The sequence below is a fragment of the Podarcis vaucheri genome (genome assembly GCF_965113315.1).
Source record: "Podarcis vaucheri genome assembly, chromosome: 14".
Lineage (NCBI taxonomy): Eukaryota > Metazoa > Chordata > Lepidosauria > Squamata > Lacertidae > Podarcis > Podarcis vaucheri.
Window position 1 is genome coordinate 45,903,060 of NC_138752.1, and position 16,619 is coordinate 45,919,678.

A 16,619-nucleotide genomic window follows, 5' to 3' on the forward strand; every position below is an offset into this window, starting at 1 on the left:
TTGGAGGTCTTTAAGCAGAGGCTTGACAACCATATGTCAGGAGTGCTCTGATGGTGTTTCCTGCTTGGCAGGGGGTTGGACTCGATGGCCCTTGTGGTCTCTTCCAACTCTATGATTCTATGATTCTTTATTTGCCATCCCAGGTTATGCAATGCACTCGCTTCTCCCAAGGCGGAGTCTGTAAGGCTTGTGTTTTTATAAAATGTAGGCTCAGAAAATGCTTATTAATGTGTCTCTGCCCCGCCCAGCCCAGGGATGGGAACTTGCTGCATTTCGTGTAAAGAAACTGCAGCGAGGTGACGGATGTTGCGCCAGGGAGATGGGTGGAGACTGTCTTTCATTTCCATAAAACTTGGTGAGGAACCAAAAGTTGTGGGAGATTTCGCATCAGGACCGCACGGGGCGTCAGTGACTGGAGAGGCTCTGGGAACACCTCCAAACCATTTTTCCACTGCCTGTGGAACACACGGTAGGGGCTAGTTCATTTTAATTTAAAAAAAACTATTTGATTTTATTGTGGGGTTTTTCTGGGGGGGACTTTTTTTGGAGGGGCTTTTTCTTCCTCTGTCCTAATATTAGAACCTGGGATCACCCAGTGAGAGAGATTTCCTGGCAGATCAGGGGCAAATCAGAACAAGTCCTGGGCACAGGGCGTGAGAAACTGGCGGAACTCCTTGCCACAAGATAGGTGGTGCTTAGGGAGGGAGGAGAAATCCAATTTGGTTAGGATTTTCACGTGTGCCTACCCAATTCGCTCTTTCCGAAACAATGCAGCAACCCCAAAACACAGCTCGTACCTCAAAAAAATTGTATTTTGATTTTATGTTGTAACCACCCTGAGACCTGTGGGTATAGGGGTGGTGTACATATTTAATGGATAAAAATAAAACCCTCACTTCCCCAAAATTTTGCAATGCAGTTCCCCAACCAAAGGATGTTTACAAAAATGCATACATTAGGGAATGTATTACATACATTCAAATGCATACAAAAAGGAATGTATTAGTGGAACGAAAAGACAAAGATGCATTATATCTGGAGAACTTGCTTGGGAAAAAAAACCATGTACGTTAGTCAAAACCGCAAACAAGAATGTGTTTATTAGGAGAGGTTCTCCCTAAAATGCTGTTGAATTTTAATTAGGGTGTTTTTTTAAAAAAAAATAACAATAGTCACAAATCGCTATAGAAATGTGAAGATGTTTCAAGACTGGGAAAACGAGAAATGGCGAAGGCCAAAATGGGGACAGATTCTTTCATCCCCTACCCACCTCGCAGGGTGGTTGTGAGATAACACGGAGGACGAGACATCCTGTAGAGCCTGCCTAGAATAAAGGCAGGAGGAAAACAAGGTAGCAATTATAGCCCAGGTGATAAAATGAAGCCTCCAGGGTTAAGAGCAGTGTACCTCGAAATACCAGCTGCTGAGGAAAATAACAGGTGGAGAGGGCTAGAGTCTGCCTGCCTTGGCTGCAGGCTTCCTGGAGGCCTGATCTGACTGATAGCTCATCTCAGCTATCTGCCAATCTCCCATTCCCACCACCCTTCTGAGTAATACCCCTCCCCGCCTTCTCTCTATATAGAAGGATCTGGCAACTTCTGTTTCAGTGTATCTGAAGAAGTGTGCATGCACACGAAAGCTCATACCAAGAACTAACTTAATTGGTCTTTAAGGTGCTACTGGAAGGAATTTTTCTATTTTGACTATGGCAGACCAACACGGCTACCTATCTGTAACTGACTGATCACTGTAAGTAATCAGGATGTTGGAGTAGATGAGGTTTTTTTGGTCTGCTCCAGCAGCAATCTTCATGGGATCTTTATAATCCCCAAGGTAGTCCAGTGGTTTGTTTTTTTAAAAAAAACGATACTCTATTTACAACTAGCAAAACTGACGGGAAGAGTTAGAGGAGTATTGAACCAGAAAATGTTTGGAGAATGGAGAATATTTAAGGATTATATAAGATCATATTGTACCAACCGCACCACCTTAGCAGAATTTGAGTGATACTTGTAAAGACAACAAATACCGTTTGTGGAGTAGACAGGAACAATATTAAAGAATATAAAACTGTGTGGGGGGAAACAACAGTATAAACAGCACAATGAGAATGATTGGAAGACTCGTTTTGTCAGAAGTCTTTTTTATTTAAGTGTTTATTTAAGTATGAATTAGGAAGATTAAGTTTTTTAATGCACGTAAATCTGATTTTTTCTGTATTTTCTTCTTCTCTTTTTTCTTAATTGTTTTTTCTTTAATTTTCTTTTTGCAGTATGAGATTGTAAAATCTTTGTATATGTGTGTAATTTAAATTAATAAAGATTTTTTTTTAAAAAAAGTTTGATATTCTAATGCTTATTTCTGGGAATGAAGGGGTAAAGTCCCACAGTACCTGCCTGGACCAAAATAAACTTGCAATCTCCACCCACATAGTGGTGGTGGTTGTTTTTTTACTAAACAAACATTTGGCAGGAGAATCTCCTGCCAGCAGAGCGATGCCAGGATGATCTTGCTGAACCACTGCCTGCAATGCCCCTGCCAGGTGCGAAGAGGCAAGACACCTTCCTCTGACACAGAGAACAGAGCAAGACACAACCTGCAAGGCTTCAGAGCAGCAGGGACAGGAGTTGGCGGCAAAATTCGGAGTCAGGCATTGGTCTATCTAGCTCAGTATTGTCTTTTTTTAAAAAAAAATATTTATTAACTTTTCAAAGTTTATACAAAAAAGACAAAATACAAAAATTAAAAACACATATAATTTCATTCACTTCTTTTCTTTTGACTTATTTCTCGGACCTCCTCATACCTCCCCTTTTTGTATTTCAATTCAAATTATTCATTCAGCAAATCCTCACCCTTAATTTTCACTTAATTTTACACCTTTCTTTCTTCTTTTTTCCCCCAATCATCTTTATCATTACAGCTGATAACCACTTAGATTCTATCCAACATCAATCTAACATCCGCTAATTTTATAATATTTCCCATGATAGTCCTTAAATTTCTTCCAATCTTATTCCGCCGTCTCTCTTCCCCGGTTTCGGATTCTGCCAGTCATTTCTGCCAGTCCCATGTAGTCTATCACCTTCATCTGCCATTCTTCCAAGGTGGGTAGGTCTTGTGTCTTCCCTAGCTCAGTATTGTCTAAAATGACCGGCAACACATCTCCAGGCTGCCAGGCAGGGATTTTTCTCCTGCCTTACCTGGAGAAGCCGGGGATTGAACCTGCGACCTTCTGCACGCAAAGCAGATGCACTGTCCGTGAGCTGCAGCTCTTCTTAATCAAGTACCCTTTTTGGCAAGGGGCAACCCTTGGGATGCAGGTGGTGCTGTGGGTTAAACTACAGAGCCTAGGACTTGCCGATCAGAAAGTCGGCGGTTCGAATCCCTGCAACGGGGTGAGCTCCCGTTGCTCGGTCCCTGCTCCTGCCAACCTAGCAGTTCGAAAGCATGTCAAAGTGCAAGTAGATAAATAGGTACCACTCCGGTGGGAAGGTAAACGGCGTTTCCGTGCGCCGCTCTGGTTCGCCAGAAGCGGCTTAGTCATGCTGGCCACATGACCTGGAAGCTGTACGCCGGCTCCCTCGGCCAATAAAGCGAGCTGAGCGCCGCAACCCCAGAGTTGGCCACGACTGGACCTAATGGTCAGGGGTCCCTTTACCTTTACCTAACCCTTGGTTTGTGGAAGAGAGAGGTGGGAGCGCAGCTCTAATCGCTCCCTCTTTGAAGGAGCATGATTCCACCTTGCAAGGTGAAAGATTTGGCAGCGCATGCGAGAGATACCTAAGCCACTCCCGGAGGGTGCCAAGCATCTCAGCGCACTGAGCGACGCCGATGATGAGAAAGTGAGCAAGCACAGCCCGGGGCCTGGGTGTCGGCCTTGGGAGTCTGGCTGAGAGCTGCTCCCTCCAGAGACCTTGGGGGAAGGAAACACCTGCCAAGCTCTCAGCCTGGGAAGATACTGCGACTGGGCAAGATTCCAAAGCCCCGCAACCTCGAGAAGCTGAGGGAACATCTCTGCTGATGCGGCAACACCTTCACGCCTGCCATAGCCAGTGGCCTGGATGCCAAGACCAAGACGCAGCTGTGAGTCAGTGGCTCAGAGCTCATCCAAGCCACTGGGATCCCTTTTCTTTCCTTCAATTTTTTAAATTCATTTTATAACACAACTAAACAACGCAAACAGAAAAACAAAAAATACCCCATCGCGGGGATTTGAACCGCCGACCTTCTGATCAGCAAGCCCAAGAGGCTCAGTGGTTTAGACCACAGTGCCACCCGCATCCCTGAAGAGGCAAAGGGAACCACAATAATCCACTTGTCCCTAGTGGACCCTACAAACAAAAACCCTGCATGGGGAGTGCACATCCCACGATATAAACCCTTGTATGAAAGCATGCAACTTTAAACAAAAACTTGTGGCCAACAACCTGTTCACCTTACCTGAACGACCTGTTTGTCATAATAAACCCCCGTATGGGGTTGTAAGTCTAGTGACTAAAATGTTATTTACATGTTGTTGACACTGTGCTCTTTTAACAAATGGTTTTGAGCCAATTATGTCGTGAGGAAAGCAACACACAAATCTCCAATCCAGTCAAATCATGGTGCCACTCAGCTGGGGCTAGTCAATTAGGACTTGTGGCCGCAGTGCCCCCAAACACAGCCCTGAAAATAGCACATCTTTGGGGCTCAGTGATCTCGCGTGGGTCTTGTGATTCACACGGGAGCACAGATGGGAAGCAGCTTGTCCCAGTTTTGGGAGGGTATGCGTTTTAAGCAGTATCATCCCACTTTCTTTTTTAAAAACATATTTATTTTCAAAAAGAAATGAAAGAAAAAAGAAAATAAACATACATCAAAAAACCATACAAAATCCACGTATCAAGATTGGTCTGAATCTCCTAACTTGCCCTCTCCCATCCATGGGTCCTCTTGAATCTATTTTCAACTGCGTATCAATACTTCTCCAATTTTTCATCTTCCTAAATCATCTGTTGTCAGGGTTGCTTCCAGATCCTAGCTCACAGAGGATCACGCCAGCCAGCGATCATTAAATAAAAGTCTTTATTGAGTTACAGTCTCCATTCTCAAGCTGCTGCGCGCAACTCTACGTCTTATGCTTAGATCGGCGAAGCTCCGTCTGAGTCTCCGCCCCTTGTGCACCAACTTAATATCCTAGCCCTGCTCCACCTTTTCCGCCTGACAGTTCTCCTCTGGGTCCCTCTGCCCCCCGGGGTCTCTTCCTTCCGGGATTCTTCTGACGCTGACCCCCCGGACCCTTCTGTCTCCTTGCGCCGGGCTTTAGGACCTGGCTCCCTTTCCGGGCTGCCTACTGCGCCACCTTCCTGTGCATTTGAACTTGGCGCGCGCGCCCAACCTTCCACTTTCCGTCTAACCGTCTCTTCGCTCCCCGATGGAGGTGTGGCCACTCCTGACTCGTGCCCTCCCTCCTGTTGTGAGCTGCCAGCGCTTGATCCCTGGCGCCCTTCCTCATCCCTGCTCTCTGGCGGTGACGCTGGTCCCGACTTCCAACTGCTCCCCTCTGAGTCCCCTCTGGCTCTATCTTCCTGGGGTGTCCCCCTAGTCTCCCCCCTTGCCCTGGCCACTGGTGCTCCTTTTTGTGAATCTTCTGATTCACTGGAAAGACTCGGAGATCTCGGGTCGTCGTCATCACTCATCTTTTCTTCTGCCTCCTCCCCCTCGCTCTCTGTTTCCTCCCTTTCCCTCGCCTCTGCTCCTGAACCCCTGACATCTGTACTTTCTACTACAAGTGTGCTTAAAATCCTGCTAATGTTTTGTCCTGTTAACAATGACTTTGTATATACATTATAAACATTTCCCATTCTTATTAAAATTTCTTGTCTTCTTGCTTCCTTAGCTTCCCGGTTAATTTTGCCATTTTGGCAGAGTCCATCAATTTGATTTGCCCTTCTTCTCTGGTTGGGGTTGTCTCTTCCTTCCATCTCTGGGCTAGCAGCAACCGTTGTAGCATACATGAACAGTTTCCTTTTGTAGTATCACCCCACTTTCAACAGCCTTGGCTTTCCTCCAGGAATCCTGGGAACTGTGGCTTGTTAATGGTGCTGGCGGATGTTAGGAGACCCCTATTCTCCTCATATGGGATGCAGGTGGTGCTGTGGTCCAGCGGCGTAGCGTGAGTTGTCAGCACCCGGGGCAAGCCAAGTAATTTGCGCCCCCTAACCCGGGGCAAGGCACGTAATTTGCGCCCCCTTAACCCCTAAACTGCCGATCTGAGGCGAGTTGCCGCTGGCGCTGCCGCCCAAACCACGCCGCTTGCCCGGAGGAGGAGGGGGGCAGAGAGGCGAGGAAAATGCAACATGGCCCAGCAGCTGCAGCAGCAGCGGCGGAGGCGGGGCTGTGAGGAGGGGCTGCCTGGCACGTCCTCCGCGGCCCTGACGCGTGGGGCTGAGAGCCGCTGCCTGCCGGACGCCTTCAGCCCGGGCGCGCGCACAGCTCGTCGGTTCCGCGAGACATGGGGCTCTGCTACAACCTGCGCCGGAGGCTCTTCGGCGACTCCGGAGGCAGCGAACGCGCCCCCCCAGATGTTGCGCCCGGTGCGGCCGGCACCCCTGGCACCCCCCACGCTACGCCACTGCTGTGGTCTAAACCATAGAGCCTAGGACTTGCCGATCAGAAGGTCAGCGGTTCGAATCCCCGCAACGGGGTGAGCTTCTGTTGCTCGGTCCCTGCTCCTGCCAACCTAGCAGTTCGAAAGCATGTCAAAGTGCAAGTAGATAAATAGGTACCGCTCCGGCGGGAAGGTAAACGGCGTTTCTGTGTGCTGCTCTGGTTCGCCATAAGCAGCTTAGTCACGACCTGGAAGCTGTACGCCAGCTCCCTAGGCCAATAAAGCGAGATGAGCGCCACAACCCCAGAGTTGGCCACGACTGGACCTAATAGTCAGGGGTCCCTTTACCTTTACCTTTATTCCCTTCATAGAACTACAGTTCCCAGAGCAGTTTAACAACCAGTCCATCTTCCCAGGAAACTTTGGGAATTGCTGCTCTCGTGAAGGGAACAGGGGTCTCATAACGAGCACCCTTAACAAATGACACTTCCCAGGATTCCTTGTGGGAAACCAGGGCTGTTTAAACTGGTGCGATGCTAGAACTCAGCAAGGAGAAGGAGGATGGAGACAAAGCTAGAACAGGTTGGCCCTGCCCGCCATACACTCTAGCGCCACCTGCTGATGGGCTCCTTGCAGTCTGCGCAACCAGTCTTAGTGGGCACCAGCTACAACTGGTGCCACCCCAATGGGCCCTCTCGTGAGGTGCTGATAGCCCACAACCAGTGGCGTAGCGTGGGTTGTCAGCACCCGGGGCAAGGCAAGTAATTTGCGCTCCCTAACCCGTGGATTTGCGCCCCCTAACCCTAACCCCCAGATGTTGCGCCCGGTGCGGCCGGCCCCCCCTGCACCCCCCACGCTACGCCACTGCCCACAACTAAAATATTCTCCTCCCGTCTCTCCCATTTAGGGGAATTACCATGAAGCTGTTGTTGGGCATTTCCGCCCTGGCTTTCCTGATGCAGGCAGCCACTCCTCTGAAGATCTGCGCGTTCAACATCCAGAGCTTTGGAGACAGCAAACTGTCTGATGAGGGGATCTCGGAAATTATTGTGAAGGTGAGAACGGGGCTTTGCAAGGATAGAATCCCCAACATGAGAGACCCAATACCAGCCCGACTGCAGCAGACAGGTTTGGGAAGAAGGAAAATCTGGGTCCTCTGGCAGAGCTCTGAGTGATGGGCAGGTAGATGGGCAGGGATTCCTGACTCTCACTTGTACAAGAATAGTAGCAACAAGATGACTTCCTCCCCATCGTCCAAAAACAGACTGCCGAAATGAAGGCAGGATGGGGTAACCAGGAATGGATTTTTCTGCAGAAGGACTGTGAGCTCAAAACAAATAATGGTATTAAATTGTAGAATCATGCAGGAATCTCCATGATAGATGGTTATACAACCTCTGCTTAAAAACCTCCACAGCCTCCCAAGGGAGTCTGTTCCACTGTCCACCAGCTCTCATGTTTAGGGAAGCTTTTAATGTTTGATGTATTACAGTATTTTAATATTTTTTTGGAAGCTGCCCAGAATGGCTGGGGAAGCCCAGCTAGATAGGCGGGGTATAAATAATAAATTATTATTATTATTATTATTATCATCATCATCATCATTATTATACTCAGAGTAAGTAAAGGGACCCCTGACCATTAGGTCCAGTCGTGGCCGACTCTGGGGTTGTGGTGCTCATCTCGCTTTATTGGCCGAGGGAGCCGGCATACAACTTCCGGGTCATGTGTATGCGTCCCCATACTCAGAGTAGAATCACTGAAATCAATGAACACAACTTGAGGACTCCTCCAGACAACATATTTATTGCTCGTTCCCCTGATCCAGCAGAGCTTTTCTAATGAAATTCTTCTTTACACAACTGATCTGGGGAACTTGCTGCCACAAGAAGTGGTGATGGCTGCTGTCTCAGGTGGCTTGAAAAGGGTCCCATTAGGGTATTAGTCATGACATTAGTGGGGCTTCCATGTTTAGAGGCAGTCTACCTCTGCAGGGATGTGGGTGGCGCTGTGGGTTAAACTAAAGAGCCTAGCACTTGCTGATCAGAAGGTTGGCAGTTTGAATCCCCGTGACGGGGTGAGCTCCCGTTTTTCGGTCCCTGCTCCTGCCAACCTAGCAGTTCGAAAGCATGTCAAAGTCCAAGTAGATAAATAGGTACCGCTCCGGCGGGAAGGTAAACAGCGTTTCCGTGCGTTGCTCAGTCCCTGCTCCCAACCCCAGAGTTGGCCATGACTGGACCTAATGGTCAGGGGTCCCTTTACCTTTACCTTACCTCTGAACAGCAGTTGGTGGGGAGCAGCAGCAGAAGAGATGGGCTGTGTTGACCACTGTGGGAAGCCAGAAGTTGGACAAGATGGACCTTCCATCAGATCCAACAGGGCCCTTCTGGCATAGCTGTCAACTTTCCCCTTTTCTTGCGAGGAATCCTATACGGAATAAGGGAATTTCCCTTAAAGAAAGGGAGACGTTGACAGCTATGCCTTCTGGTCTTCTTACGCATGCATGCTTCTTCCAGATCCTGTCGCGGTACGACATCGCCTTGGTGCAAGAGGTTCGGGATTCCGACCTGAGCGCCGTTAGTGAATTGCTGGAGCGGCTCAACAGGTAACACCGTCCTAAGTCTTTGCAGGCAAGTTGGCAGAGCATGGGAACTCTTCATCTCAGGGCTGTGGGTTCGAGTCACGCCTTGGGCAAGATTCCTGCATTGCAGGGGGTTGGATTCCACGAAGACAGGACAGGAGTGAGAGAAGGCAGTGATGGATTGTTTCTCAACGGGAGGAGAAGACAAAGCGAATTAGGGAGAGTGAGCCCGGGGACCAGTTTCCTTTCTCAGGAAATATATGCAGAACAGTCAAGTCATGCAATGTCGGTGCTGTTAGGCTTTAAAAAAAGAAGCAGCAGGCAAGAGGGGACAACCTTCAGGGTCAGATGTAGAGGGCTACTGAAAGTCAGTGTCTGCAGAACAGCAGCAGGAGAGCCCTGCAGCCTCCTTCCCTTCCGATGGGCTTCCTGGAGGTGCTTGGTTGGCCACTGTGGGGTTCATAGAGTCATCTAGTCCAACCCCCTTTGATGCAGGAATCTCAATTAAAGCATCCATGACAGATGGCCATCCAAGCTCTGCTTAAAAAGGAAGGAGAATCTACCACCTCCCGAGAGTGTTAGGATATAGTTCTGTTCTACCTTAAAAGGGAACAGGCATAACTATTGTGTGTCACATGCCTGTTTACTTCCAGCGCAGGCTTGCTGGGAACTTCAATTTGTATATTGCTTTTGCATTACTCCTGTTTGCTGGACGCGAAGGGAAGCAGACATGTTTTTTCCTTTGTTCCTGATCTATGCTGAATAAACGCTTGTAAATAATGCTTACGCATGTCTCTGTCCACCACTTCTGTTGTGAGATTTATTCACTCTGCTGATAGAGCGTGCCAAGTCTCTAAAGGTATCCGAGGCTTGTGTTGCGGTTTGATGCTTTTCCAAGGGAGACCGGTGATCACTCGGCTGCCAGCCAGTGGCTGGAGCCAGCTGGTGGCCTGCCTGATGCCCCTGTCTCCTGGGCAGTATCCCAACAGAGAGAACCCCTTCCACTGTCAAACAACTCTTACCATCAGAAACTTCTTCCTGATGTTTAGTCGGGAACAGGAGGTTGGATGTGGTGTGCCCCTGGCCCGATCCAGGAAGTGCTCTTGCTACGAGATTCGCACAGTGTGCAGGCCAGCTATTCTTCAAGAGGCCTACAGGTGTTCCTACCTGGGCTGCCATTGCTTAGGATGTGACAGCTGGATGGGAAAGGGTTTGGCAGGTGATGTGGGGAGGGGCATCTGCCTTGTTTTACAAGCCAACTCTGTTGAACTAATTCAGAGTTCTTAAACTGCTGCTCTGCACAGGTCCTTCTCTGCCTTTTCTTGATTTTCCCACTCCCTCTTCTTGGTCCACAGTGCCTCTAAGCACAACTACGCCTACGAAATCAGCGAGTCGCTGGGACGGGAGAACTACAGGGAAATGTACCTCTTCCTCTACAGGTACCGGATCAAATCAGTGCTTTGTGGACAAGTACATTCCTACATTTCAAATTGTACTCTCCCACTCACATTTTCTCATCCGGGTACATCCATCTTCAGAACTGCAAAAAAAGCAACATTATTATTATTTTTATTGATTGATTGATTGATTGATTGATTGATTGAATGAATGAATGAATTTATATACCGCCCTATACCCAGGGGTCTCAGGCCAGTTCACAGAATAAAATCAAAACATAAAACCACAAAATACAGTGGCACCTCGGCCTATGAACTTAATTTGTTCTGGAAGTCCATTTTTAAACCAAAGCGTTCTTAAACCGAGGTGCACTTTCCCTACTGAGGCCTCCCGCCACCGGTGCCCTTCAACCTACTTCTGGTATTGCAGTTGGTTGCCCGAATCGTTTGTTAGAATCATAGAATCATAGAATCATAGAGTTGGAAGAGACCACAAGGGCCATCGAGTCCAACCCCCTGCCAAGCAGGAAACACCATCAGAGCACTCCTGACATATGGTTGTCAAGCCTCTGCTTAAAGACCTCTAAAGAAGGAGACTCCACCACACTCCTTGGCAGCAAATTCCACTGTCGAACAGCTCTTACTGTCAGGAAGTTCTTCCTAATGTTTAGGTGGAATCTTCTTTCTTGTAGTTTGGATCCATTGCTCCGTGTCCGCTTCTCTGGAGCAGCAGAAAACAACCTTTCTCCCTCCTCTATGTGACATCCTTTTATATATTTGAACATGGCTATCATATCACCCCTTAACCTCCTCTTCTGCAGGCTAAACATGCCCAGCTCCCTTAGCCGTTCCTCATAAGGCATCGTTTCCAGGCCTTTGACCATTTTGGTTGCCCTCCTCTGGACACGTTCCAGTTTGTCAGTGTCCCTCTTGAATTGTGGTGCCCAGAACTGGACACAGTACTCCAGGTGTGGTCTGACCAGAGCAGAATACAGTGGCACTATTACTTCCCTTGATCTAGATGCTATACTCCTATTGATGCAGCTCAGAATTGCATTGGCTTTTTTAGCTGCCGCGTCACACTGTTGGCTCATGTCAAGTTTGTGGTCAACCAAGACTCCTAGATCCTTTTCACATGTACTGCTCTCTCTTGTTAACAGGACTGTTCGTAGACCAAGGTACCACTGTACATAATAAGAATAAAAACAACTCAATAACTGCCAGGCCCCCCAAAGAAACACATTTTAAAAGGGCATAGGATGTAAATCAGATCAACCAAAGGCCCAGCTAAAAAAACGTTTTTGCCTGGAGCGTAAAGATGCATAATGAAGGCGCCAGGCGGACTTCCCTGGGGAGAGCATTCCACAGACGGGGAGCCACTGCAGAGAAGGCCCCGTTCTCGTGTTGCCACCCTCCGGACCTCTCAAGGAGGAGACACACGAAGAAGGGCCTCAGAAGATGATCTCAGGGGCCAGGTAGGTTTATATGGAAGGCGTTGGTCCTTGAGGTATTGCGGTCCTGAGCTGTTTAGGCACTCAGAGCATAAAGAAACAGCAGTTACAAACACAAGCATGGGGTAGACAATCCCTGGATAATCTCCTCCTCTATACATCAGGCATATAGAGGACCACAGTTCCATTTGCAGATTGTGTTTGCTGGATAGGGTTCACAATAGGGGGCTTTATCGACAATGGGATGCAGTCCCTTTCCCAGCTTATCTGGTAACCCGACTGGAGTGTGCCTGCATTGTTCCTTTGCTGACTCCGTCCCCCTCTGCTTTCTATCCAGGACAAAGAGCGTCTCTGTTGTGGACACGTACCAGTACTCAGATAAAAACAATGCCTTCAGCAGACCGCCTTTTATTGTCAAGTTCTCGGCTCTCAACGCCAGTGAGTAAAACAGAAGGGATCCCCCAAACACAGACACACCCATTTACTTCATAGGCCCATAGCCCAAACTCCATGTGAGGCTAAGGCTGGACATTTGTAGCTTGGGAGCTCAAGGGGCTGGAGGTTGGCTTACAACTCAGGTGGGCAAACGAGATCGGGAACAGAAGGTCCGAATGGATGCTCCAGGCAGGCAGAATGGGAAAGGAGCAAAGTGTGGTTCATCACCAGTACAAAAAAGAGTAGGGTCTCCACCCCCATAGCTCAGCCCAGACCCCGAGGTCCAGCTCTGAGGGCCTTCTGGCGGTTCCCTCACTGTGAGGTTACAGGGAACCAGGCAGAGGGCCTTCTCGGTGGTGGCGCCCTCCCTGTGGAATGCCCTCCCATCAGATGTCAAGGAAATAAACATCTGTCTGACTTTTAGAAGACATCTGAAGTCAGCCCTGTTTAGGGACGTTTCTAGCGTGTGGTGTTTTATTGTGTTTTTAATATTTTGTTGCAAGCTGACCAGAGCAGCTGCGCCAACTCATTCAGACAGGCAGCATACAAATAATAAATGATGATGATGGGATAGCAAGGGGTTCCAGACTGGCAAATCCTGCCCCTCTAGAAAAGCCTTGGCAGTCAGCGGTCTTGCCTATGTGCCTTTGGAGCAGTGGCGGACAGTGATGGGGGAGGGAGCTACATCATGCGCATGACACCACAAGTCACACATGCATCACACCAGAAGCTTCCTGGGCTTGGGAAGAGGGTGACAAGGGAAAATTTAGGGGGCTACCCTAGTTCCCCTAGTCCACTGACCACACGCCAATGCTCTGGAGAACATTCCTGGCACCTGAGTCCTGCAAGGGAATGAAAGGGCTCCCTGTGCTAATCCTGGTTCTTTTGCAGAGGACGACGAGCTGGTCCTGATTCCCCTCCACACAGCTCCAAATGACGCCGTGGCAGAGATCGATGCCCTCTACGATGTCTACTTGAAGATCATTGACAAGTGGGGGACGGATGTACGTGCTTTTGTTAACAGTTAAGATGCTTTTTGTTGAATGTTTTCTGAAAAGAAGGACTTGTGGCCACAGGTTGAACCACCCTGGTCTGGGGTTTCAGATGGGATACATTCCCACCTCTGTTTTGGAGATGTGGCCTCGGTCCAGTATACCTGAAGGAGCATCTCCACCCCCATCGTTCTGCCCGGACACTGAGGTCCAGCGCCGAGGGCCTTCTGGCGGTTCCTTCACTGCGAGAAGCCAAGTTACAGGGAACCAGTCAGAGGGCCTTCTCCGTAGTGGCACCCACCCTGTGGAATGCCCTCCCACCAGATGTCAAAGAGAAAAACAACTACAGTGGTGCCCCGCAAGACGAATGCCTCGCAAGACGGAAAACTCGCTAGACAAAAGAGTTTTCCGTTTTGGAGGTGCTTCGCAAAAAGAATTTCCTATGGGCTTGCTTCGCAAGACGACAATGTCTTGCGAGTTCCTGCTGGGTTTTTTCCCTTCCCCCCCTTTTTCTAAGCCGCTAAACCGCTTATTAGCTGATCCGATCAGCAGATAAGCTGCTAAAAGCCGCTAAAAGCCGCTAATAGCGCTAATAGCGCTAATCCGTCAATGGGCTTGCTTCGCAAGACGAAAAAACCGCTAGACGAAGAGAATCACAGAACGGATTCTTTTCGTCTTGCGAGGCACCACTGTAACAGACTTTTACAAGACATCTGAAGGCAGCCCTGTTTAGGGAAGCTTTTAATGTTTAATATGTTATTGTATTTTAATATTCTGTTGGAAGCCGCCCAGAGTGGCTGGGGGTACCCAGCCAGATGGGCGGGGTATTATTATTATTAATAATAATAATAATAATAATAATAATAATAATAATAATGCCAGGGATTGAATCAAGGACCTCTGCAAAGCAGATGCTCTCCCCCTGAGCCAAGCCCCTTGAACAGGATGTTCTGTTCCACCCATCCCAGAATAATTTGCTGACCACTGTTGGAGACAGGACATTAGACCCACCTTCAGAATATAAGAAGGCCCCTGCTGGATCAGGCCAATGGCCCACCTAGCCAGAGCTCTGTTCCCAAAGTGGCCCACCAGATGCTTGTGGGGAAGCCTACAGTCAGGATCCGAGTGCAACCATGCTCTCTCCCCACCTGCAATTCCCATCAGCAAATCTTCTTCCCTTTGTAGAACATGATGTTCCTGGGAGACTTCAACGCTGACTGCAGTTACGTGGGAAAGAACGCCTGGTCCTCCATCCGCCTGCGCACCAGCGAGGTTTTCAAGTGGCTCATCCCAGACTCTGTAGACACCACAGTGGGCAACTCCAACTGCGCCTATGACAGGTGAGGTTGGCGAAGCTGCCAAGTAGTGATAGATCTTTAGACCCCAGTAGGGCTCCTGACCATCAGGGACGCGGGTGGCGCTGTGGGTTAAACCACAGAGCCTAGAGCTTGCCAATCAGAAGGTCGGTGGTTCGAATCCCTGCGACAGGGTGAGCCCCCGTTGTTTGGTCCCTGCTCCTGCCAACCTAGCAGTTTGAAATCATGTCAAAGTGAAAGTAGATAAATAGGTACCACTCCGGCGAGAAGGTAAACGGCGTTTCCATGCACTGCTCTGGTTCGCCAGAAGCGGCTTAGTCATGCTGGCCACATGACCCGGAAACTGTACGCTGGCTCCCTCGGCCAATAAAGCGAGATGAGCGCCGCAACCCCAGAGTCATCTGTGACTGGACCTAATGGTCATGGGTCCCTTTACTTTTACAGCTCTTCACCAAGAGCCACAACTGTCCCACTGAGGCTTCTCAGCTGCCACAACAAGCCACCTCTCCTCTTTCTGCTCCTCCTCCTCCTCCTTTCCCACTCTTGGAAGGACACTCAGCATCGAAAGTCGTCAGATGATCTCAGAGCAAGGGATCCAGGGCAGCCTCAGCTCCCCCCCCAAAAAAACAGGAGAGGACCACTCCATTTCTTTCCTTTTTGCGTCTAGGATTGTCGTAAGCGGTTCAAAGCTGAGGAAGTGGATCGATCCCAAGTCGGCCCAAGTGTTTGACTTCCAGAGCGCCTTCAAGCTGAGCCAAGAGGAGGTAAATCACATTCAGTGTTTAAGCCCTTGGTTCAAACAAGGTTTCCTGGGGCTTGCAGTCCATGGTGGGAAAACAATGTGTTCTGGCTTTGGCGACAAGAGATGCTCTGAGCTTCCCTGTTGTTCTCTCCTCCCGTGCAGGCTCTGGCCATCAGCGACCATTTCCCGGTGGAGGTGACGCTGAAATCTCGCTGAAGCTCTGTGCGACCTCGCAGCCTTGCTTTGACACCCCGTGCCGGAAAAGGGGTTCCGGCCACCCCTGGGTCTTCTCACCCCACAGTTACATGTTCACTCGCAGACGTACAAAGCTGCCTTGATGGACCTGTGGTCTTTCCAGAACAGTATTGCCTCTTCTGTTTGGTAGTGTCAGCCAGCAGAGGAAACAACCCCTAAGGGAGGTTGCCAGGAATGGATCAGACAAGGAAAAGTGCTTACCATCTGCTTTCATTCAATATTTACAGAGAGAGGCTTGGAACACATCCTCTCAGAATAATGGCGTTGTCCTGAGTGACTCTCCACCCCCTTTTCCCTCCCACTTCCTCATTCATCATCTCTTCCACGGGTGGTGCTGAGGACCATTTGCTTCCGAGCCCTTTGCTCTCCTACTTTCAAGGCTCGCCGTGTTCTGGGAGAAGGGGGTTCTCGAATGCTTTCTTAAGACACTGCGTCCGTCAGCTGTTGCCCTCCTGGTGGTTCCTCTTCCTCCTCCTCCTCTCCCATTATTTCCCAGCTTTCCCCCTCATCTGCCTCTGAGCTGTGACCTCCATCAAACCCCCGTCTTCTTCTCTAGAAGGGTCAGGCTGGTCATTTCTCCTCTGCCCAGTCCCTGACAGGTACTCTAGCTGCTTCCTGAGCTCTTAGGCAAAGGAGAGCCTCTTCCCTTGAGATCTTTGTGGCTCATAGGTGGGAGAACCTGTGGCTTTCCTGATGTTGCTAGACTCCCAGTGCCCACCAGCTCTTAGCCAGCAGATGAGGAAGATGATAACTGGAGTCCAACATTATCTGCAGGTCCTCCAGGTCTTGTTTTTGCTAGAGTTGTTGCTGCCAGGGATGGAAACGAGAACCTTCTGTTCTTCTGCAGACCAATTGACT

At 49.2% G+C, this 16,619-nt stretch overlaps 1 protein-coding gene across 2 annotated transcripts; it reads left to right on the forward strand.

The window, feature by feature from the left end:
- The first annotated feature begins 310 nt into the window (after positions 1 to 310).
- Positions 311 to 15,968, forward strand: DNASE1L2 (deoxyribonuclease 1 like 2). 2 transcript variants are annotated; one of them, XM_082199903.1, is made up of 9 exons: positions 311 to 469; positions 7,500 to 7,647; positions 9,109 to 9,197; positions 10,529 to 10,612; positions 12,359 to 12,459; positions 13,348 to 13,460; positions 14,634 to 14,788; positions 15,432 to 15,528; positions 15,669 to 15,968. In XM_082199903.1, the coding sequence occupies exons 2-9, from the start codon at positions 7,510 to 7,512 to the stop codon at positions 15,720 to 15,722; spliced, it is 831 nt and encodes a 276-aa protein (XP_082056029.1). In that variant the 5' UTR covers positions 311 to 469; positions 7,500 to 7,509; the 3' UTR covers positions 15,723 to 15,968. The 2 variants fall into 2 exon arrangements, with proteins under 2 accessions (XP_082056029.1, XP_082056028.1); XM_082199902.1 differs by having other exon boundaries at positions 15,432 to 15,968.
- The last annotated feature ends 651 nt before the right edge of the window (positions 15,969 to 16,619 follow it).

Bases quoted from the DNA above. Each gene is read 5' to 3' on its own strand.
- DNASE1L2 (XM_082199902.1), top strand. From the start codon at position 7,510: ATGAAGCTGTTGTTGGGCATTTCCGCCCTGGCTTTCCTGATGCAGGCA. The intron at 7,648-9,108 runs GTGAGAACGGGG...TGCTTCTTCCAG, and splicing joins TCTCGGAAATTATTGTGAAG to ATCCTGTCGCGGTACGACAT. The intron at 12,460-13,347 runs GTGAGTAAAACA...GTTCTTTTGCAG, and splicing joins GTTCTCGGCTCTCAACGCCA to AGGACGACGAGCTGGTCCTG.